The sequence below is a fragment of the Arvicanthis niloticus genome, chromosome 2 (genome assembly GCF_011762505.2).
Source record: "Arvicanthis niloticus isolate mArvNil1 chromosome 2, mArvNil1.pat.X, whole genome shotgun sequence".
NCBI classification, from domain to species: domain Eukaryota; kingdom Metazoa; phylum Chordata; class Mammalia; order Rodentia; family Muridae; genus Arvicanthis; species Arvicanthis niloticus.
This window is the reverse complement of record NC_047659.1, coordinates 89,807,787-89,831,102: the sequence shown is the minus strand read 5'-3', so window position 1 is coordinate 89,831,102 and position 23,316 is coordinate 89,807,787. Positions and strand designations below refer to the sequence as shown.

General features: G+C 50.3%; 1 protein-coding gene across 4 annotated transcripts; it reads left to right on the top strand.

The window, feature by feature from the left end:
- The first annotated feature begins 2,473 nt into the window (after nucleotides 1–2,473).
- Bmf (Bcl2 modifying factor) lies at nucleotides 2,474–23,011 on the top strand. 4 transcript variants are annotated; one of them, XM_034496406.2, is made up of 5 exons: nucleotides 2,474–2,630; nucleotides 3,001–3,130; nucleotides 5,144–5,440; nucleotides 6,876–7,039; nucleotides 19,049–23,011. In XM_034496406.2, exons 1-5 carry the CDS (start codon nucleotides 2,508–2,510, stop codon nucleotides 19,148–19,150), a joined length of 816 nt encoding a protein of 271 aa, XP_034352297.1. In that variant the 5' UTR covers nucleotides 2,474–2,507; the 3' UTR covers nucleotides 19,151–23,011. The 4 variants fall into 4 exon arrangements, with proteins under 4 accessions (XP_034352297.1, XP_076785596.1, XP_034352298.1 ...); XM_034496407.2 differs by lacking the exon at nucleotides 2,474–2,630 and adding an exon at nucleotides 4,821–4,896 and having other exon boundaries at nucleotides 2,663–3,130; XM_076929481.1 differs by lacking the exon at nucleotides 3,001–3,130 and having other exon boundaries at nucleotides 2,499–2,630.
- The last annotated feature ends 305 nt before the right edge of the window (nucleotides 23,012–23,316 follow it).

The window sequence follows — 23,316 nt, the reverse complement described above, 5'->3', positions numbered from 1 at the left end:
CTTGCAGGGAACTAGGGTTTGGTTTCCAGCACCCACATGGTGGTTCACACCCATCTTTAACTTGAGTTTCAGGGCATTCCACCCCCTCTTATAATCCCCTGGGGCATCAGGCACACGCAAGGTACACAAACATACATGAAGGCAAAACACCCACATGAATAAAGTAAAAATAAATACATCTAAAAACAATTTAAAAAGAAAAACAGAAAGAAAGAAACCAAAGTAAATAAATAAAATTTTAAAAATGAAAATAGCCAAAGACAATTAAGCCTGGGAGCCCCAGCTCCACCCAGTGTGTATCTTAGAGCAGGTTGTAGGCAGAGACTACTGAGCCCAGCTGCTCCGTTTTGACCAAGCATCTATTGTAGCTCATTTAGGTTGTGGCAGGGTTTGGTTCCATTCACTGATTTCTGGCCCCGCCCTCAGTTTTCCCCCAAATTCACCTTCTGTGAATACCAACCCTCTATAAAATATAGATTTCTTGGGACTGAAGAGATGGTTTAGTGGTTAAAAGCACTGGTTGTTCTTCCAGACCACCCAGGTTCCATTCTAAGAACCCATGTGGCAGCTCATAGCTGTCTGTAACTCCAGTTCCAGAGGATCCACTGTCACAAAGACATTCATACAGGCAAAACGCTAATGCACATAAAGTAAAAATAAATACTTTTTTTTTTTTGGTTTTTCGAGACAGGGTTTCTCTGTATAGCCCTGGCTGTCCTGGAACTCACTCTGTAGACCAGGCTGGCCTCGAACTCAGAAATCCACCTGCCTCTGCCTCCCAAGTGCTGGGATTAAAGGCATGTGCCACCACCGCCCGGCACATATTTTTTTTAAGTACAGATTCCTTAGCCTGGTATTCCAGGGGGCACCTCTGCAATCTGACCTGCATCTACCTGCCCATGCTTCATCCTGAATCATAGTGAGGATGCCAGATAGCTTGATAGAGGGGCCCGACCTTGCCTCCCAGACTAGCTAAGTACTTTATTCTAGCTTCCTGCCCTCTCTGGGTCAGGACTGTTTTATTTGGTTTTTATTTAGTGAAAAAATCCTCATTCTTCAAGGCCCAATTCAAAAGTCTTTGCATATTATCCCTAAAATAGCATCGTTCATGCTGTTTTCCGTCATTCACAAGTGGAGTCATAATTCACCGAGGTCAGGCACCAGAAGTCTGGCACCTAAACCAGTACCTGGCACACAGTAGGTGTTCAAAAAATGTGCAGTCATCCTTAGATTGGCTATAGTACACGAGATGTGTTTTGCTTTCCTAGCAGCCTAAGAACAGCCTTCTCATGCTGCCATAAGCAGGGCTGCCCAAGTTGCCCCCTTTGATTTCTCCTCTGTCAGAGTCCTCTCTCTCTCTCTTTCTTTCTTTCTTTCTTTCTTTCTTTCTTTCTTTCTTTCTTTCTTCCTTCCTTTCTTTCCTTTCTTCTTTTTCTCCTCCTCCTCCTCCTCCTCCTCCTCCTCCTCCTCCTCCTCCTCCTCCTCCTCCTCCTCCTCCTCCTCCTCCTCCTCCTCCTCCTCCTCCTCCTCCTCCTCCTCCTCCTCCTCCTCCTCCTCCTCCTCCTCCTCCTCCTCCTCCTCCTCCTCCTCCTCCTCCTCCTCCTCCTCCTCCTCCTCCTCCTCCTCCTCCTCCTCCTCCTCCTCCTCCTCCTCCTCCTCCTCCTCCTCCTCCTCCTCCTCCTCCTCCTCCTCCTCCTCCTCCTCCTCCTCCTCCTCCTCCTCCTCCTCCTCCTCCTCCTCCTCCTCCTCCTCCTCCTGACAGGATTTCTCTGTGTAGCCCTGGCTGTCCTGAAACTCACTCTGTAGACCAGGCTGGCCTCAAACACAGAAATCCGCCTGCCTCTGCCTCCCAATCCTCCCTGGGATTAAAGGCGTGAGCCCCCACTGCCTGGCCAGAGTCGTTTTTTCAACAGTGATCTTGCACAGTCTAGGAGAGAAGACATGGCATTTCTTTGCACTTGAAGGATCCGAATGTCATTTGGTTCTACACACAGACACACGTGTTCTCTCCTGCTTTCCTCAGACACGCCCAACAGGCAAGAGGGCGGGTTTTTGTTTTGTTTTTCTCTTTAGGGACTGGCAGCTCGTCTCCTCCCCCTCCCCCCCCCCCCCCCCCCCCCCCCCCCCCCCCCCGCTATATATTACAAGTCGCGGCTGAAAGCTCCCAGTATCATCCTGAGCCTGCTTTCTGGAAGTCCTGCAATAATTCAGCCCATTTCCAAGTAGACAAGTGTCTCGTCCCCACAACCTAATTGAGAACCCAGGGACTCTCTGTTGTTTCTGGGGCTTGCATTTTGAACCGAATTCTCACCCTCGACAGCGCTCCAATTGCGCTTCTGGTGGAGGTCAGAAATGCGCCCGGCCCCTTATAATGTTTCCAAGGGAAGGTTCGTACATTGGTGACTGTCCCTGGCAGCTGCCCAGCTTGAGACTTGGAGCTCCACTTGCCATTGGTCAGTGGCTGGAGTGACGCAAGGAGGGGCGGGGCCTCATCAGCTGTTTGCGGGATGCCCAGAGCGGGCGTATTTTGGAAACAATACCGCGCGGTGCGCCGTGGCCTCCTCCCGCGCCAGCTCGCGCCCGCAGCAGTCGCTACCCCAGCCCGCGCCACCGCCTCCCACTGCAGCCCGGTGAGCGCCCGGGCGGCCGGGGACAAGGCGGAGTTGGAGCGTACCTCCTCGGGGAAGTGGGGAGCGGAGTCGCGCAGCGCGTGGGGGCCCGGGGAAGGGTTTGGACTGCGAGCATCTGGGGTGACCACGGGGAATTGGGGTGCAGGGATGTGGGAACGAAGTGCAGAGCACAAATTTGTGGTTGCTGCTCCAAGAGGGGCTTTCGGGAAGCTTTTGGAATTCGGAGTTGAAAGTAGGTGAACAAATGATCCTGGGGTCCACTGCCAAGCTCCCAAGACGCTCTGGCCTCCGGGTGTAACTGTGTGGTGGGACCGTGAGTTGTGGTGCGTTTTGCTTCCCTGCGGAGTCTGAAGGCTCCTCTTATTAACAGCTGGAGTTTGCCCCCACCTTCCCAATCGAGTGTGGGCGCCAAGTCCCCCGAGTGTTCGTCACCCTGGACCCTGGCGCAGAGCCCTGGCATCACGACTCGGAGGCTGAGACGCTGTCCTGGAGTCACCCAGGTGTGTGTGCGTGTGCGTGTGCATGTGCGTGCGCGTGTGTTCTGAGATCTTAGTCACTATCGAGTCCAAGGTATCTGGCTAGCACTAACTCCTAAGAAGAGGAGGAGTTTATATTGAGTGAGCATCCTAGTTGGAGCGCGGAGGTTCTGGGATGGCTCCATAGGACTTTAAGCCCTTTCCTGGGAATAAAGCATTCCCTGGCTGTGCTCTCAGGAAGTGCCCTCTTCCTACCAGTCTGGACATTACTGCTTTAGCTCAGGGAAGCTGAGGGTCTCCATTCTTTCCCAGTTTACTTTTGATTTTGCCCAGAGCCCCTCCGAGGCTCACACCGACTGGAGAGCCACCTGCAGTTCTTGTGCAAAGTGGGAGGTGGGGGTCTCTGCGTTTTCAGAGCCACACCCTCTGGCTGCACCTCCCCCACTGTCCAGTCAAGGCAAGGGTTGAACTTTGGGGCTTTGCTGGGAGGGGGAGGGGAGTGATAGGCTTCAAAAGAAGCACCAAGACAATGACTCCTGCTTGTGATTGGCTCTGGAGAGTTTCTAGTTTGGTTGGGATAGCCACACTCCAAAGAAGAGGTTGAAGGACAGAAGAAGCTCTGCTAGGTGACATCTCTTGGTCCTTTCAACTGGGAAATTTATTTCCAGTTGCTGATAAGCTGGAGTTACCCCTTACCTATCAGAACAATAGCAGGCATCATTCTCCAGGGAAGAGAGCACAAGACCACAGATAGCTCAAGGATGGGATGGGGTAAGGCTTAGGGGTTGAAGCAAGAACCTCGTAGAGCTTGCATTTGGGAAAGGAAGGTTTCTGAACTCAACTGAGATTTCTTTAAAGTCTTAACCCCACAAACCACTTGGCTTGTCTTTCAAAGGCAAGAAAGTGGGCGTTAGAACTCCCTGGAATCCCCGGCAGACTGGTGATGACAAACTTTGTCTTTGCATCGCCTTAACCATTCAGGTGCTGGTCGACGCTATGCTTCCGGTTGTCCCACGGGCCCTAACTGAGGCGAGGTCAGCTTGGAAGTTCAAGCTGCTGGGTGACTCCAAGTGCAGAATTTCATGAGCTGTCAGGTGGATCGAGAGGAACTTAACACTAAGAAACAGCCCCACTGTGTAGGCAGGGAGAGAGAGCACAGCAGGAGGGCTCAATTTCACTTCCTTCTGTGAGGCACATTGCACCTATCTCAGGTTCGGCTCTGGCAGGAATGGGAGGCTGAGCGGATGAGAATTTGAAGTCAGGAAGATTAGTGAGAAGAATTAGCTGGACACTTAGTTAGAGGCTGATTCAACCCTCAAGGTTAACCTGTGGTGGGCAGACAGCTTTGCTCCTCTGGACAGGAGCTGAGCAGCTGGCCAGCTGGAGTGACTAAGTTAGGTCCCCTGTTCCAGGACACACTCACCACACCACAGAGCCTGTTTGGTTTGTTGTGTTGTGCAAGGAGTGGGTGGAGATGTGCAGTAGGGTGGGGCTTAGCACGTTAGGAGGGAACCTGGCTGCTCTACCATTGCTGCCTCTTCCTTTTGCTGCTAAGCCTGGAGTCCAGACTTAGACGAAAGCCTGGAAGTTCCTCCTTAGGAAGTGTGTGTGTGCGCGCACATGTATGTTGTGCACTTTATACAGTCAGTAAGTGTTCCCCCTTCTGTGCCTCCACAGCCATTTACAGAGGCTAATCTTGCTTCTATTTTCCCAGGTACCTGGGGTTAGCACCTGATCCTGCCCCTGCTGTTGCTCACAATCCTCAGTGGCAAACTTTGTGATCAGCCTAGGTCAGAGGAGGTGGGGGGTTGGGAGGAAGGGTGGTTGCAGAGAAGAAGTATGGATGGGCCTTGACCAGAGACTACATTTTGGGGGTGAATGTCACCCTTGGCAGTGTTTTATTACCAGAGTTGTGTATCATTAGAAGTTGGCTTGGTTCCCTTACATAAGAAGATCGGGAAAGGAAGGAAGGGAGGGGAATCGTAGGTCTGGTCTCAGTAGGACAGCAGCCCAGATGCTTCTATTGTTCTCTGACAGGAGAGATGGAGCCACCTCAGTGTGTGGAGGAGCTAGAAGATGATGTGTTCCAGCCAGAGGATGGGGAGCCAGGCACACAGCCTGGGAGCTTGCTCTCTGCTGACCTGTTTGCCCAGAGCCAGCTGGATTGTCCCCTCAGTCGGCTGCAGCTCTTCCCTCTCACCCACTGCTGTGGTCCTGGGCTCCGGCCCATAAGCCAGGAAGACAAGGCCACTCAGACCCTCAGCCCAGCTTCCCCAAGCCAGGGTGTCATGCTGCCTTGTGGGGTGACAGAGGAACCCCAGAGACTGTTTTACGGTGAGTGCTCTTAACCTTAGAGATTGGGGGAAAGAGGGGACTTTCCCTCCGTAAACCTGCTCTTCACTGTTTCCTTCCTCAAACTGAGCAGCTAGGGCCGTCTATTCACGAGCCTTCAACTTTCCTCACCTGAGCGTGGGTCCCCAGTAGAGCAAATCGCTTTGTTCTTTCTGTTCTTCTTGGAGGAGTTTCTTGGTCCATGCATTCTCCTTTTGCATCCTATCTCCTTTCAGGGGCTCTGCCCTTTGTGCCCCAGTGTTGATTTGCCTTTTGTGAGGTGGAAGGGAATGTTAAAACCATGTGTCACTGTTACCACTGCAGAAAAAGCTCAGCCAGTTCTGATACAGAAGGTTCCTAAAGACAGAAGGTGGCTTCAAATTGCCATTTGGGACTTTCTGTGATTGGAAGAGGAACTGGAGAAAGAGGTTGGGCCTATCTGGGCTCAGTGCCAGGAGAGGGGCTGTTTCCAAGGCTAAATCAGACAAGACCCCTTCATTTGTGGGCTTAAATGGTTTGTTTTATGAGAAATATGCCCTCCTCTGGCAAAAGGGCAGGATTAGACACTCGGTCTGTTTTCTTCTTTTAGCACACTGGCCTGTGGAGGGAGGGTAAAGGCTCAGAGGTCATCCTGCTGTGTCTGCAGAAGCAGACTGAGGAGCCGCTGCACTTAATCTCAGAGGGAGCTGCCCATAGGGCACTTCTGGAAAAGCAGTTCTGGCGGGAGTCTGCGAAGCTGGATGAGGCCTGCTTCGGGCTGGAAGAGGGAGGAGGCAGGAGGTGGCAGGCGCCCCCAGCGGCCATTCTGGTGCCAACACTCGGTGAGCCGACTTGGCTGCTCTGTGGGCCTCAGGAGTTTTCTGATCCGCTTTTCTGCTGCTGCTCTGATCTTTGAGTGATGAGCCCAGCTTTCCCTAACTGTACTAGAAAAACGAAGACACTTTTGGGTTTTTGTTTGTTTTGCTTTTCTCTGTCTGCTTTTGTACAACCCAAGAACTCTGGAGAATTATCCCAGAGAAGAGCTTCAACCTACAAATGACAGAAGATTGGCATGTCCATCATACACGTTAGCACCCCGCGCTATGCCATGGTACTGAGAGCGGAGTGCTGAGGAGAAGGCAGGGTCTATATTCTTTCCTGTTTTTCTAGCATAGCTGTGAGTGCACGTGTGTGCGTGTGTATATGTGTGTGCATGCACTCGCTCAAGTGTGCTAAATATTCAGCTACTTCTAAGCTACACCCTCAGCCCTTGTACCAACTTTTATATTCTTGGGCAGCTGTCCAAGTTTGGCAGGATGCCTTGGTAAAGGCAGGCTGCTTCCTCTTCCTTCTATCCTAAGATTTACCAGTAACTCCAGGTCTCGGCCAGAAAGGGCTGACATGGAGAAGATGGGCTAAGAGGAGGAAATGCTGAGCTATGGATCCTCTGTTTTTGCAGGCAATGCTGGCTACAGGCTTCCTCTCCCTGCCAGTTTCCCTGCAGGCTCACCCCTGGGGGAGCAGCCCCCTGAAGGACAGTTCCTTCAGCACCGAGCAGAGGTACAGATCGCAAGAAAGCTTCAGTGCATTGCAGACCAGTTCCATCGGCTTCATATGCAACAAGTAGGCATGAGGGTTGGGAGGGGGGTTGAGGCTGGGAAACCAGGGCCGAGGGTTACTAGACCTCTGGGTGTGTTTCAGAGTTTTGGTCTTGGCTACTGTCAGTTACGATGGACTGGGTAGGCACAATTAGATGAGTACTCCTGTCCTTGAGAGCTCCAAGCTGCCTACTCAGCTTCACAAGAGGTGGGAGATACTGCCATCTCTCCCTGCCAATGGGATGGCTTCCTGCAGTCTGGTTTGTCAAACTCTCTGGACCCAAGTGGAGGGCTTGCCTCTTGCAGAGTGCAGCAGTGAAACTGAGCAGTTGGGGGTGTGCCTGGCCGAGGAACAGTGGGAAACCAGTAATCAGTCCTGAGATGGGGCCTGAGTGGGGGAAAGTGGTAGAACCGGTTGAAACCTGACACTTTCCAGCTGGGGAGCCAGTCCTCACTGTCTGTGTCTGGGAACCCAGGCGCAGGACTCTGGAGATTGTACCTCAGAGTCTCCCCAGACCTGTGGCCGGCGGGGCGCTGTGCCTGGTGCTTGGCCGGCAGCCTGGCACCAGCCCCGCCAGGGCGGAGCATCGCGTGTCAGCCGAGCATGTGGCAGAGTCCATCAACAAAGGCGGCGGCTGGCAGGCTCGTGCTGGAGCCCGTTGTGCCATGGATGGGAGGTTGTCCTGCTTGACAGCCCAGCCACCGTCTGTGCTGAGCCCCCAGGTGCTTAACCCTTCCCAGGCAGGCTGGCTTTCTGAATGGCTGCCAAGGCAGGGGCGGAGCCTGGGGCTGGATCCCTGCTGGTACAGATGCTACCTGGCAAAGCCACCAGACAGCGGAATGAACACAGTCTCTACCTGTGGGACTGTGTTCTTATCCTTGCTCTCTGTAGTGGTGTGTGTGTGTGTGTGTGTGTGTGTGTGTGTGTGTGTGTGTGTAGATCACAGGAACAAATAACTGTCAGGGCTGGGCATAACCGCACATTAGATAGGCAATTTCAGATAACCAGAATAGTTATTGGTAATAGTAACTTTGACTTGAGAGACACACACCACAGTGGGCAAGAGAGGGTAGAGCTGACCTTGAGTTTTCTGAAAACAGGCTACAGGGTGTTATTAGTTTACTAATGCTCTCTGTCAGGGAGTCTGAGAGGGATTTGGGGCCACAGCTATTTCTGATGGGTTTTCCCAGTCCTTAAGTGGTTTGGAGAGAGGGTGGCTCTGTGCTTGGCTATAAGGCTGCCTGCCTAATTGCTGTGGCACAGTCCCCATTCCTTCTGTGATTATATTGTACAATCTTGGCTTAGTGAGTCCCTCCCAGTCCATGTATGGATGCCTTCTGATTCTTTCCTGCACATTTAATCCACCTTGGCTCAGCCCAACTAACTCATGGTATCTGGTCCTGGTACTGATGAGGATGGGACGACACAGTGGCTATCGTCTCTAGCCTCATCTTGAGCACATCTGGAAGGCATCCTTTCTTCATCCACAATAATCTAGCCCCTCTCAGCAGCTGTTTCCCAGGATAGCCCCCTGTCCATTAGTGAGCTCTGATATGCTGGAGACTAGGCTAGAGGCCTCCACACAGGTGGACTCAGGTTCAGAAGACCCTGTCCTGAGGTCTCTCTCCTCTTCACTGGCTGATAAATTAATTCTCCTAGTTAGGGCTGCTTCTCTGAGGACACAGGTCAGTTCTAGATATGGTGCTGTTGTCTTATCCAGAGCGCCCCCAAAAGGTAGGAAGGATAATTGCATGAGAGTATGAATGTTAGCTGCCCTTTTGCCCTTGTAATAGACCTCAGTTGTTGCTGTTGTTGTTGTTTTCTCCTTTTCCTGCACAGTGAGGTGTGGGACATAACAATGGTGTAGGATGGCATGCTGGCAGATTGGGTGTATCACTTGTGGCCCCAGGGCAGCAGGTGTCAAACTGCCCTGGGTGTTAGTTTATGTTGGCCATATTCCTTGTGCCTACCTCTAGGCCATTTGTCTTTCTCACATATTTCCTGAGGAGTGTGTCTAGGGGGAAGACTAATCTGGCTTCCCAGATGGCTGGTTCAGAGTGGCTCCCCTAGAGTCACAGACAAGACTATAGGCAGAAATCAGTCAGGTGCTGCTCACTGCTAGTTCCTCGGGTTTCTAAAGCAGGTGGATGTGAGTGGAGGTAAAAAATTCCCTCCCTCCTCCTCTCTCTCCTTCCCTCTCTCTCTTCTCTCCTTCCCCCTCCTCCTCTCTCTCCTTCCCTTTTTTCCTCCCTCCTCTCTCTCATTCCCTCCCTCCTTCTTTCCTCTTTCTTTTTCTTCCCTCTCTCTTTCCCTCCCTCCCTCCCTCCCTTCTTTCTTTCTTTCTTTCTTTCTTTCTTTCTTTCTTTCTTTCTTTCTTTCTTTCTTTCTTTCTTTCTGGGGTTGGGTAGGTACCACAGGGTCTTGCTATGTAACTCAAATTGGATTTAGTCTCTCTGAGTTCTGGAATTACAGGCATGTACCACCATGTCCAGTTTAAGGGAAAGCCTTTTCAAGCTTGCATGTGTATCCACCTCTCTGCAGGGTCGGGGGAGGCTCTATTCTCCCTCTTGACTGGCAGGCTGCAGCAGGGATGTCTGATATCTCAGTGACATTAACGTTCTGATGACAGGGATGGGTTCTGAGAGAGTGGCCCCTTCAGTTTCTCTGTGGAGGAGGGAGGATCAGATTCAATTCCTGACAAACTCACAGCTGCCCTGGTCAGAATGTCTGAGCCTCTGTGTCTCTCTGTTCTCTGTGAGTGCCATCCCAACCCCCCTCCAGACAGTGCAAGCCTAGGGAGAGTCAATAACTTGTTTTCTTCCCTGTGGAAAAGTCTGCTGTGGCCAAGTCTGAAGTGATATTTCTAGATGGTGTTGAGAAACTCAAAAAAAGTAGTTACTGTGGGCCATTGAATAAGTGAACAAGGAGGTTAGAGTTCTGTATGTTGGACTTTTTTTCTTACTTGGAATGGAGACCAGTAATGTCTCCATTCATAAAAGTCAGATTTAGAAATTATCTAAATAGTAATTAGACATTTTGGAAATGAAATCTAAGGACACGTTCAGCCCTTTGTTTGAAACCATCTTCATTTGCAATTATCAAAGGAAGGGTGGTGGACTTTCAAACAGCAGATCTGGGAAGAATGTCTTCCCGGCCACTTACACAAGCTGTGTGTGAGAGCAAATCATTTTACTGATCCAGCCTCAGGTTCCAATGCAAACCTGGCAGGCTTGCTGTGAAAGGCCTTTGGGAATTGTAATATAAAGCACTATTGGTCTTGTAGCTCAGATAGGCAGTAGACACTTGCTTAGCATCCTGGAGACCCTGGCTTTGATACCCAGAACTGCAAAAACTAAAACCAAGAGAGCATGGTGGCTTGGAACATTGAACACATGCTACTAGCAAGGCTGGAGGAAGGAAGGAAGAATGCAAGTTCAAGGACCGCCTGGGTAACTTAAGAAGACTCTGTCTCAAAATGTGAACAAGGATATATAGACCAGTGGTAGAAAGTTTACCTAGTGTGTGCACACATACATGATGGATTGGGGATTTTGCTTAGACCTAACTTGATAATTCCTGGGGAGCTCTTTTGGAAGCTGTATCCAGATTGGTGTTTGCATGGTTCATCACCTAGCAGCTTTTCTACCCAACATTTTATGTGTTTTATTCTGGGAGTCCCTGACTGCTGCCTGATCTTTAGGCTGCTCAGTAGTTTTCTGGAGCAGAGACTATGGCCACTCATGCTCTAGAGAGAACAGCCTGGCGCAGGGGTACCAGAGGTTTGTCTTAGAGTGAGAGGTGCCCTTGGGAAGCCATCTTCTGTCCCAGGAGAAGGAGGTCTGTGCAGGACAATGCTGGGGGAAGAGTGGAGCTGGGGGAGGGGTCGCTGAAAGCTCAGTGTTCGTGAGAGTCTGTGCTGGGGCTTGGGGGCCCTGTGTTTGCTCTGTGGCTGGCTCTGTTTATATCACTCACTATATTTAGCTTCTGAGTCATCCGTGTGGCAGACTGGAGGCCGAGTTCCCCACACACTCTGCACCTGACTGTTCTTTCTTCCAAGAGAAGGCCTTCTAGTTCCGGGCAGTTCATCCCTCTCTGCCCACCAAGATAGGCCATGGGGATGGGAGTTAGCTTTAGTGTGTTTTCAGGATTGGGGGAGGTGGTGGGAAGACAGGATTGGAGGAAGCACAAAGAAGAATAAAGAAAAGTGCCTGGTTTGCCTTTTGATCCATGTCTGGCAAGCCAAGAGGGCACATTCCATGACCAAAGCAAGAACAGTCTCCTGTGTGCTGAGAGAAGAGTTCCAACCTTTATCCTTGCCCAGTCTGCCTTGTCCTGTCCAGCAGACTGTCCCCATAGAGAAAAAGAACAGCCAGTTGCCAAAGCCCCAAGTTGAGAGTGAGCCTGGGGGGGTTCATTCTCCATAGCAGTGTCGTCTTGGAACAGGCCCACCACTCCTGCTTTTCTCCCTCTCTCTCTCCCTCCTCATTAACTGAGATACTTCCCTCCAGAGCTCTTCAGAACTTGCCTAGTGGTCTCCTGAAGCTGGTCTGAGACAAGGAAACTGAAACACCCTGAGGGAGTTGGGTAAGGGTGTCAGGAGTTTCTACTTCCTGGCTATGGAGGTAGGGACATTGGCAGTGTTCCACAGCAGTGTCTCCTGTCTTGCTACTTGACCCCCAGTGGCCAGATCCAGTGACTTCCAGTTGTGTCAGAGGAAGCCCTGTCACCTCCATCCAAGAAGTGGTTGTTCTAGCCCGTCTTTTCTCGGAGAAGTGATGGGCTTTGCTTTGGCAGCTCTCAGATCCTGTTAGTACTGTTGCCTACACTGAGAAAGCCCTTGGCAAGGAGTATTTCTTTCCTTTTTCATTTTGCTATGTTGCCAATCATGGAGTGTCTGGGCAGTGGCTCACTGGGTCCCTGGATGACCCTCTGGGTGTCAGACCCCAAGTTGGTTTGAAAGCCTTGAAACCTGAGCTCAGCTGCCTCTGGCTACTGGGACCAGTCTCAAAATAGGAAGGCTGGCCTGTCCCAAGGACTGCATGAGTCTGCACAGGAGGTGGTGCTTGCTGGGGCAGGGGCAGGCTTGTGAGCATAATGTGTCCATGCTGCTTAGTGCTGCCACCAGGCCTAGGGGCAAATGTATAGTTTCTCATGTAATGAGCAGAGTGGCCTTGAATGTCCAATTCCATTGTTCCTATCTCATACAAAACAGGTGCATAGAAGCAAAGCAACATGCCTAAGTTACTCTGTAAGTGGGGAACTCTGGGGTTGTGACCGCTGATTCTAAAACAATGACATTTCTACCTCCCATCCCTGTTTCTTGGCAAACACATGCTCAAAGGCAAGGATATGATAGAGCTGTCATTTACCACTCTAACCAATCTAATACTTAATCCTCTTCTCTTAATTTATTCTTCATTAGATTGTAAAATCACTAAGAATGATGTTATATCTGAATCACCTTTGTGTCTCCTTATAACTCTTAGCTCTCTGTGTTCCATAGAACCTCAGTGGCTTCTGCAAAAACATCGTCCCAACCTCTGGAGAGTGGAATTTTCCTAAGGTTGCTTTATCATTGTCCCTGCTCTCAGCCACAGGCTCTTTCCTTCAGCCTTGGCCTGGGTAGGTTTACAGTGTGACAGGAGAATGAGAGAGGCCAGTGTGCAGATACGCTTGTGGCATAGACCGTGCAATTCTGCATTTTGAAGTAAATGAGGGTGGTTTCAAACCAGGCTCTAAGGTCCTAATTTCAGACCAGTCTTTAGTTCTGTTTGATCTTCAGTTAGCTCTTTCTCTGAAAGGTTTCTTTTTGTGTGTGTGTCCACCTCATCCTTTCTGAATAGTTAACGATCTGGAACCAATGTCTTTAAGCATAGTAGGGGAGAGGTTCTCTTTGCAAAGGTAATACTATTTGCATAGTGTGAGTAAACACTGCAACTTTTTTTCCAAGATAGGGTTTCCCTGTGTAGCTCTGGTTGTCCTGGAATTAGCTCTGTAGTCTAGGCTGGTGCTGTCCTCAGTGATCTGCCTGCCTCTGCCTCTTGAGTGCTAGGACTAAAGGTGTGTGCCACTATGCCCAGCTGACACCGCAATAAATTAAGGAAAGAAAGCTTTATAGGATCGGAACAACATCTCATTGGTAGAGTACTTACTTGCCTAGCATACCCAAGGCCCAGGGTTTGATCCCCAGCCTAAACAAGTTTCTTGTATCAACTTGTGTAGGTGTTTTGCCTGGAGGTAATGTCTGTGCAGCACGTGGGTGCAGATGTCTGCTGCCCTCAGAGGCCAGAAGAGGGCAGCAACTCCCCTGGAGCTGGTTATGAGCCATCTTGTAGGTGCTGGGAATTGAACCTAGGTCCTCTGTAAGAACAGCAAGTGCTATTAACCTCTCCAGGCTTCCCTTCCTTCCTCCATCCCTCCCTCCCTTCTTCTGTTCCTTCCTTCATTTTTAAACAGAATAGCTTGAGATCCAGAAGTCAGGGATTTGAGTAACTCATCAAACTTGCTTAGGATGAGGGGTTTGTTTTGTTGGGTTGTTTTGTTTTTAGACTCTGCTTCCCCATCTGTAGAACAGGGTTGGTAATACCTGTCAGTCCTATGACTCAGTGAAGAGATACAAAAACACAACCTGACATGGTACAAATTGCTGTTTGGTAAATTTGCTTTTCAAGTGTTAGATCTTTTGAAAACCTCTTTTTCTGATTCTTTGGGTGACTTAGCCGCAGGGGTTTCTGGAACGCTGGTGACACCTGAAGCTCCCCGAGGGCAGGAATTGAATCTGGATAGGAAGATTCTTATCCAGGGAGGGCCAGGGACATGCTTTGTGCTTAATGCACAGGCCCTGAGGGACCAAACAGAGTTTGATTTGTGTAATCTAGCTGTGTCAGATACCACAGCCAGCTAGATTGAGCTCCTTTTCTCTCCTTCGCCCTCCCTCTCTTTCTCTTTTTTGTTTGGCCTCTCCCAGACAAGAGGCTGAATCTATCGCATAAAGGACATCTCTTCCCCTGGGCAGGCTTTTGGTATTCCTGGCCGTAGACACCTGGGTTATCTTGCAGGTCTGACTCTTTTGCAGTCCGGCCATGTGCATCGATTGGTTGAGGAGCCACAGTGTGTCTGCCAGCTTCCTACTGCACAGGATGAGTGGCCAAACATTCAGTTGTAGTGTCTTGTTCACAGTGGGCATTTAAACGCTTGCCCATCCCCATTTCATAGCAGGAGAAGAGTTTGATCCTTGGTTAGCTTCTGGGGTTTTCTCTGTGTAGCCTTGGCTGTCCTGGAACTCAGTCTGTAGACCAGGCTGGCCTCGAACTCAGAAATCCACCTGCCTCTGCCTCCCAAGTGCTGGGACTAAAGGCGTGCGCCACCACTGCCCGGCTTCATGCTGTCTTTCTTAAACATTTGGTTTTTGTCTGTTTTGCTTCCAGTTAGGTGGGGGCCTATGTGTGCAACAGAATTCAGAGAACAACCTTCAGGAGTCCCTCTCTCCACTTTATGGATTCTAGGGTTTTTTTTTTTGAGACAGGGTCTCACTATGTAACCCTGACTGGCCTGGAACTTGCTATGTATACCAGGCTTCCTGAGTGCTGGGATTAAAGGCATGTTGTTGTTATGCCCTGTGGGTTCTAGGAATTGAACTCAGATCATAAGGCTTGGTGGCAAGCACCTTTATCCTCTGACTCTTGTAGTCAGCCCCCTTGAACAGTTTCTAGTCTTGGGTCTAAACCTTTGTGTGTGGGGGGTGGGGGGTGAGGGTAGGAGGGGCTTTAGGGTAAGTGTTCCACCCCTTATTCCCAGTCTCTCTTTGGGTCACTCCATTGTGGTTTCTGGGAGCTTCCAGCCCAAGGCACATATGCCTGTCAAGGAGAGCTGGGCCCTGTTCCAGGGGTTTGCCCTTGGAGATTGCAGATTGTATGCTGAGTCCTGGGCCAGGTGTCTGAGACCCGGAGGCCGGCAGAGTCTTTCCTGGTTCCCCCTTTCTTGCTCCTTTGGAGGGACAAGTGCTGTCTGCTGTTCTGCCGTCTTTGTAACTTTCATCCTGTTTGGTAGAGGCAGATTTCCTTCCTCGGCAGTGGCCCTCTCTGGCCTCCTTTCAGGTCCTTTCTCTTTCTTTCCCATCAGTCTCTTTTGTTTCACTTGTAGAAATATTTTTGTTTATTGTTGTTCCTCATAATCTTGACTCTTGGTGTGTGGAAGCTTGTTTTCTATTTTAGGGTGTGCAGGATAGACCTTGGTACAATATTCCAGGCTTGGTTTATGCCCTGGGAAAGTGCTCAGGGTTCGGGAATAGGCTCCCAGCCACCCCCCCCACCCCCCCACCAGCCCCAGCCAGTGTACAAGCCTGCCCAAGTACTGCTGGGACAGTCAACAGGACTCAGGCCTTGGCACTGTGTTGTACTCCTGAAGGCAATTGTGGTCACAAGCTCCCTGGGTTTGGAAAGCACCTCCATGGTTTCCAAAAGCCTGTCTGTGGCCTGGCCGCTGCACAGGCACCTGGGCAGGCTCTACCTTTGGCTTGGCCACCAGAGCAAGACACTGGTTCAATGGAAAGAGGTTAAAAGGCTCTGAAGAAGGTGCCAAATTATGAAGTGTTTTCTTCTAGGCTGTAGGATCATGGCTGGCTTTTATATTCTTCTCTGTACTTTCCATTTTATAATATTTCTACAATGAATATATATTGCCTTTATTATCTAAATATTTAATACATTTTTCCTTCTGATCTTTCTTCCTTTCGTTTTTTTTTTTTTTTTTTTTTTTTTTTTTTTTTTTTTTTGTGTGTGTGATTTTTTTTTTTTTTTTTTTTTTTTTTTTTTTTTTGAGACAGGGTTTCTCTGTGTAGCCCTGGCTGTCCTGGAACTCACTCTGTAGACCAGGCTGGCCTCGAAGTCAGAAATCCGCCTGTGCCACCTCCGCCCGGCCCTTTCTTTTGTTTTTGCCACACTGGGGATTGAACTCAGGGCCTCTGTGTGCTAAGCAAATGTTCTTCCATTGAGCCACATTCCCAGCCGCCTTCTGATTTAAAAGAAAATATTTATTTTGAACTATTTGCACATATTTGTGTCTGTGTGGGGTTATGTGCACGTGAGTGCAGATGTCCTTGGAGAGCAGAGCGTCAGATTCCCTGGAGCTGGAATTACAGGTGGTTGTGAGCCACTACTGTGGATGCTGGGAGCCAAACTCGGGTCTTCTTCGGGAGCAGTACACACTGCTAATCACGGAGCGGAGCGATCTAGCTTGCTGCCTCTTCTGATTTTTAAACTGTTCTCCATGGAGCTTGTTCAGTATGTATACTCCTGGGCTCCTTCCCCGGACACTCTGACCCTGTCGGCATGGGTGGAGCCTGAACACTGTCTTGTGACATAGTTGGGTTTAGAAGTCATATATCTATTATGACACCAGTGTTTTCCTTACAAACAGTGAGAGATGCAGCCTAAAGCCAGGCTCTCTGGTTCCTGATCAGAAGCTCTGACTCCCCCCTTTAGTGCTTTCTTTCTAGCTCCCGAGCCCTGAAACCTCACCACAGGGGTTTGGGTACAGGGTGGTACCAGAGGCTGGCCTGTGCACCCCACTGTGTGCTTCATGATTGCCCCGCCCCTTGCAAGCCTTCAGCCATTCTGTCTGACCACTTGCCAGCTCAAAGATGCTTTTCTGATGCTAAACTCTGCTGAAAGAGATTGTGGTCAGATTTTTGCCTTGCCTTACTTCCAGAGGACCTCGGAGGTCCAGGAAGCTTCCTCTGTAGCAAATGACCTCTCTTGGTAGAATTTGGGAGAAACCAAGGCATATGGAGACGGGATTGGTGCAGGCGTAGAGTTATAGAGAGGTGGCTTCCTTCCTCAGCCTTTAAGCTATTTCGAGATGATGTAGCAAAGAGAAGGAGGGAGAATCTTCTTGGGCACAAAGAGCGATGACTGGTGGCACTTGATGTCTGGTGACCATAGGTAGGGATGTTGCTCCTCGTTCTAGCCAGTCCTGGCTATTTACTAGCCATCTGACGGCTGGATTAGATCTTCAGTTATCTCATCTGAGATGGTCGCGATAATATGGATGCATTTCATAGGGTGTGGGAGGTGATGGGCTTTACCATAAATAGAAGAATCCTCTTTGTCTCGTGCTGTATTGCAAACTTCAAAATTCTGGGGATCTCCTTGAAATTGCACATTCTGGTTCAACGGGTCAGCATTTTCTAGTGCGCACCTGTTGTCCTGGGGACATACCTTAAGAATCAGGAGTGGAGAGCACCCAGTATGGAACCACTACAGTCTACTTCTATTGGTGTTGAGAATCACTGTTTTTTCAAACACGTACCTGAGGAGATCACAATGCCAGCAGACTGGCCCCTCCGGGGACCTGTCTTTTCCTGGGGTCTCCTGTTCCACTCATGACCCTTGCACCTGTTGTAGACAGCAGGTGGGGAGGGATGGTGGTGGTGGTGGAGGGAGTTCTCCCAGCTGTCACAGCCTGAGTCTCTAGCTTTGCAGCTGAAGTTCAGGCTGCTCTACTGGAACCAGATTTTGTTAAGCCGGGTGTGTTTCCTCTTTTTGCTCATCTTTGTTTACAAAACACGAGGAAGCCATCAGTCTCCTCAACGCCTTCTGCCAGGCTTCTCTGTGGCACACCCCACTTCCCTTAACCCGTTTTTGGCAGTCACTATACCTCACTCTCCTATCCACCACCCTCCCCTCCACCATTGCCGTGGACAAGGGGTATTCTGTGTCAACGTCACTTAGACACTATATTCCTTTTTGTGGCTGAGGATGGGGGGAGGGGAGCCACAGCTGGCTTGGTTCCCTGGGGAAACCCAGGGCAGGATGGAACTTCAAAGTTTCAGGAGTCCAGGAAATCTGGGAGTATGACCTGCTTTTCATACTCTTCTCCCATATGAGGAGGCATTGCCTGGTAGGAGCTGATTCAACAGGGCTTGTGGTTAAAGACTGCCTGAGAGATGGTCCCCGTCCCCCCTGGACACCTCACGCAAACTTGCTTGCTCACTGGGTACTGAAGGAATCCGACTCCAGCCTGTGCTGGCCTCCTCTCTGCACACTAGGATTTTATTCCTCTGTCCACTAAGAACCCCATGGAGAGGCCCCAGCCTGTCCTCCTTCCCTGACAGACAAGGAGAGAACAAAGACTCCCTCTTCCAGGACTCCCTTGTCCCCTTCAGGCCTTTGCTGGCCTCTGGTAAATGGTACCTGTATAGACAGGACACCAGCCAGAAACCTTTGTGCTTCTGACCTCTGAACTTTGGCCCCTAGCTTCCCAGCCTAACGGTAGGACCTGGGATAACCTCCAGAGCTGGTGTGCATTCTTTGTTTTTGTTTTGTTTTCAAGTGTGTTCTTGCTTAACGTTTAATTGGCTCCAGTCAGTAGGAAAGCACTCCAAGAGGGATTATTTATGGCTTACTGTCAAAAGCAGCTATAAAAAGGGCAGCCCAGAGCTGGGGATGTTGAAGTGGAGAGAGGGCGGGCTCCATAAGAGTGTGTGTGTGTGTGTGTGTGTGTGTGTGTGTGTGTGTGTGTGTGTGTTTGTACTGGATGAAATCAGATTTTTGCTGCCTCAGCAGTGTGGTTTAAATTGAAGATTAACCCTTTGACCTTCACAGTGTCAAATCACTTGCAGATGGAGGCTCCCCCTCCCCTTCCCTCTCTTGTTCTCTGTGTTCCTTTGGAATGGGGGAGAGGGAGGGACTTCTTGTCTTTCTCGCTCAAGCAAGATTGTTGTTCATGCAGCTAAAGTTGGGGGGGCTCAGGAGCCAATCTGATTAAAAGCAGTACTTGGCTAAACTCTGGAAAAATCCTGCAAGCAAAGGAGAAAGCCTGATCCTCCTGTGCACAATACACACAGCCCAGCGTGGTGTTTTTAATGCCCAATCTGCAGTAGTCTTTGGAGTTTTGTCTCTTGTCTCCCAGTTTGCTGGATGGCATAATGATGCCAGCCTGAGATCTGGCAGTGGGAGCCTGTTTGGGAACCAGTAAGGAGGCTATGTTCTAAGCTGGCGCCTGGCACCTAATAGTCATCTCTTTCCCTTACAGCACCAGCAGAACCGAGACCGAGCATGGTGGCAGGTCTTCCTCTTCCTTCAAAACCTGGCCCTGAACAGACAAGAAAACAGGGAAGGGGTGGGTCCCTGGTGAGGCTGGCCTGCCCTTGTCGGATGGATCACCAGGAATGCAGTCTGCAACAGACATTCTGGGAGGACAGATACTGTCTTGTCAAGTTTTGTTATTCTTAATTTTCCATATGTACATACTGCATACCCCAGTGGGATCTTCTTTCCCCATTCAGAACCTTCACTGGGGATGGGGGCCTTTGTCAAACACTGTTGAAGGAGAGAGAGGCAGCTGTGTCTGGTGGTAGAGTTCCTAAGACTCTGAAGATGACCAGTTGGTGATGTTCTCCAGGAAGTGGACTAAGGCTTGCTACCGGAGCTGGTTAAGTCAGGTTAGACTTGCAGTACCATCAAACATGTCAGCCTTCCCTCGTGCCCGATGGAATGAATCATGGCTTTAACCCACCAGGACCTTGCCTGGGAGCTTCCTGGCTAAGAACGACTGTGCCTTGGCTAGCTAGCTTTACATCTGGGTTTCCACTTGGCACAACCAGTGCCCACTGCATGGGCTCAGGGATTCTTACTCAGATGCTGTCAACCTCCAGAAGACCTCAGGGAGGGTTGGACTTCTCCAAGAACCCCTCAAAGGTGCCACAAAATGAATCAAACTTGAGAGGCTTCAAGTCTGACTTGGTCCTACATGGAAGCCCCTTGATTGGTCCCAAGGGTGCAAATTACTGCCACTTTTGCTGCCTCGGTTTCAACCATGTGGGAGCCAAGTAGCCAGTCACCATGCTGTTGTACCCAGCGGCCTGTGCCTTTGTCAGCTCTGTTTTCAAAAGACCCTGCCAATGACTGGACTGGATTGGACTGCACCCAGCTCAGCAGCAGCACTTCGAGATGGGGTGGGCTTGCTGGGGATGTGGGAACCAGGCAGCCACCCCACTGATAAGTCTGTCCCAGGGGAATCGTAGACCTCTTGGTTTCCTTGGAAACATGTACCTCCTTCCCCTTACCCCCATTCCTCTTCTGTACCTAGTGGGATACAGGAAGAAGCTAGGACAGTGGCTTTGTCAGCTGAAATGTGACTTTAGAAGTAACAGACAGTGTTTAGAATATGGAACCTGCAGAGCTGACACATCTCAAATCTTCCTTTAGCTTTCGGCTAGGCCAGAAGGGAGAATTCTAGAACCCAGCAGGATCTCAGCTTCCTCTGAACTTCTTCCCTCTCTCCCTGCTGCAGAGCTCAGGGAGGGAACGTAAAGCAGCTGATCTTAGAAATTAAGTCCTAATTTTTATGCATGTAAGGAAAGACATTGGTGCTATAATGAAGATGAGCCAAGGCTCAAAGAAAAGATGGCTTCCCTGAACAAAGAAGATCCAAGAGCCCAAACAGGGTTATTCAAGGAACATGGAGGAGAAACGCAGAGTAGACTCAAATTGAACAAGCCCAATGACTCCCCATTTCTGCAAAGAGGGGGCAGGTTTCAGTACCATAGAAGGGCACCTGATCTCCTGGGTGTACAGTTGGGCAGGTTTCTCACTGCACAAGGCTCCCTACAGAGGGGGCTCATAGAGGCTGAGGTTCAGCCCGTGCTCTGCTCTCTAGGCTGCACGTTCTGATATGAGCTACATCTGCCTAGGGTTAGGGATGTCTTTCCTAATTTGCACAAAGGTACTGTGTGTGCTCTCAGTGATCCTGAGGAGCGCCTTAAAGCATGTGTATAAGCCTTTGTGTTTTTCTGCTCAGATGACCTGGAGATATTACCTCTTCTTGGCCACAATCATTTTCTCAGGGTGTATACCATGGTTCGTCTGCTAAGAAAATGGGTTCCTGTTTGCAAGGAGAGGGGACCCAAGTAATGAATATGAAGACTGGTTCTGAGGCACACTAGTTATTGTGAAGCCCAGCCTTCCTACATCCCACCACACCCCCCTCCACACACACACTGCAGTTTACATGTGTGTAGGACATATGTGCTGTTCCCCTTTCCTGAATCAAGGCTATGACAGGCAGGCTTCTAGTATGTGCTTGGTATATGTGCTTGGTACATGCGTGCCCCTCCCCATACAGAACCTTGTACATCAGTCACCTTTAACATGACTTAGTAGACTTTCTATCTGTGCTAAGGCATGGCTGTCAGCTTCAGCAACCTTGCCAGATGCAGGCTGGGTACCTTGTGGCCTGAGAATGGAGCCCAGAGTTTGACCTGAACATTGAGCCTGGGACCAGGCAGAAGCTGGTCAGAATGCACTGTCTCCACTTTGGGCCAAACCAGGACCAAACTCAGTAACTTGGGCAAGCCGGGGTAAAACTTAAACCCTCTTTTATCTTCCTCCAACCCGAATCCAGGCTGGAGTTGGAGCTCAATGATAAAGGGCTTGTCTGTCGGTCAAGAGACCTCTGGATGGATCCCAGGACTGTAAAATAGAAATAAATAAAAATACCTCCCCCTCCCGCAACCTCTAGGAGGCAGCTGGCAGCCCAGCTCAAGGAGGCAAGAGGTTCCCCCTGGCTGGTTGCTTTAATTGGCCGGTGATCTCTGCCTGGTGAATTGGCTTTATAGCCTCCCAGTCCAGCCCCAGGACAACCCCTCCCCTTTGCCTCTCCCCAACTCCAGGAGCCTGGCTGTCTCTAGTGAAGAGTGGAGATGCAGATTCAGAGGGAGGGAAGGTCTGACCTGTGTGGTGACCTGTAACCAGCTGAAGGCAGCAGGCTTTTGTGGTGTGCTGAGGATGGGGGTGGGAGAGGGTCTGGAAAACTCAGTGTAGAAATGCCCTAGAGGAACAGAAGCCCCATATTCAGGGGCAAAACTGCTCTCCTAATTCACAATCCCCAGGAGGCATCTCTAAACAACGCCAGTGAACAGATCTGGAGGGGAACATACCCCAGTCCAGTCACTGACTCCCCCAGGGAGGCTGGGGTGGTACGAAGGAGGGTGGGGGGTGGGCATTCTGCCTGGCCCTGTCTCTCTGTTTCAAAGTTTGGCTGTGCTGTTCAGTTGTCCCCAGTGGCCTTGTCTTGCTCAATCAGAGGTGGAAAAAGATCACCTCCCAGTGACCTCCTTCAGGCCCCAGGGGATGGGCTGTGTCCAGAGCTATGTGGCAGAGCTTGTTTCCAGGGCCCAGAGAGGCCCAGCTGGCCTGCCTTGCTGCCCTAGCCATGAAACCCTAGCCCAGCCCTAAGCATGGCAGGGAGTGGGTGTTGGGGACAGTCTAGCCAAGGCCCCTGTCTGTCCTAAGCTTTCCAGGAACTAAGCAGTGAAGTCACTGTGACTGTCCTGGTCAGTGAGGAGAATATTCCGAGGAGAGCTTTCCTTTCTGGGGACTTGGTAGGGAGTGGGGCACTGGGGCATGGAGTGACATAAGACATCAGCCTTCATGGCTCTGCAGGGTTTGGGGGAATCATTACTGTGGCCACTATTTCCCCAGAGGAGCAAACTGTGGCTCTATGAAGATAAGGACTTTTGGAGGCAAGCTATCCTGGCCTGGTACCCTGGTTGGACCCAGAGGGGTCCAGGGTGGAGCCACAGGCATTTAAAGTTTCCTGGGATCCCTGTGGGCTGCAGGCCTAGGACACAGAGCCTCAAGGAGACAGCAGAACAAAGCCGGGCTTTTCCATATATGCCAGCTTTGGTCAAGGTGCTATGAGGTATGTGGCCCCAGGCTTGCACTGCCCCTCTCTCTACAGTTGTCTGATGTCCACCCCATCTCTGGGTCCACAGGAACTGACAAGGGGAGACCCAGTGAGATGTAGCGTTTCCTTCATCCCCAGTTTGGTTGGCCTGGGGTCTGGGCATTCTGCCTTAAGGAAAGGGATGAGGACCATTATTTTTTAACTTGTATATAATATTTGACTTTTTTTGGGTTCTTTATATGTAAACATGTGTAAATATCCTCTCACCCATCAAGTGGTACAATTTTTAATAAAACCATTTAAAGCAAATCTGTTCTTTATTTTTCTAAAGTGTGTTAAAAATACAAGAGGAAGCGTCAAACACTCTTAACATGTTTCTCCCCTGCTGTCCTGAGTTACCAACAGAGGTGTTGGACTCTTGTCAAGGTCTTTTACTTCTTGGAGTTGGCCACAGATGCCCAGTGCCTCAGGACAGAGGGGCTTTGGAGAGGTAAGCCTGGGTTTAGGTTCAGGTTCTGGTCTTCACCTGCTGGATGACCTTGACAGTAATAGAACCTTAGCCTTCCCTTACTCCCTGGCTCTGCCTGCCTCAAAGCATTGAAGGGAATGTGCCA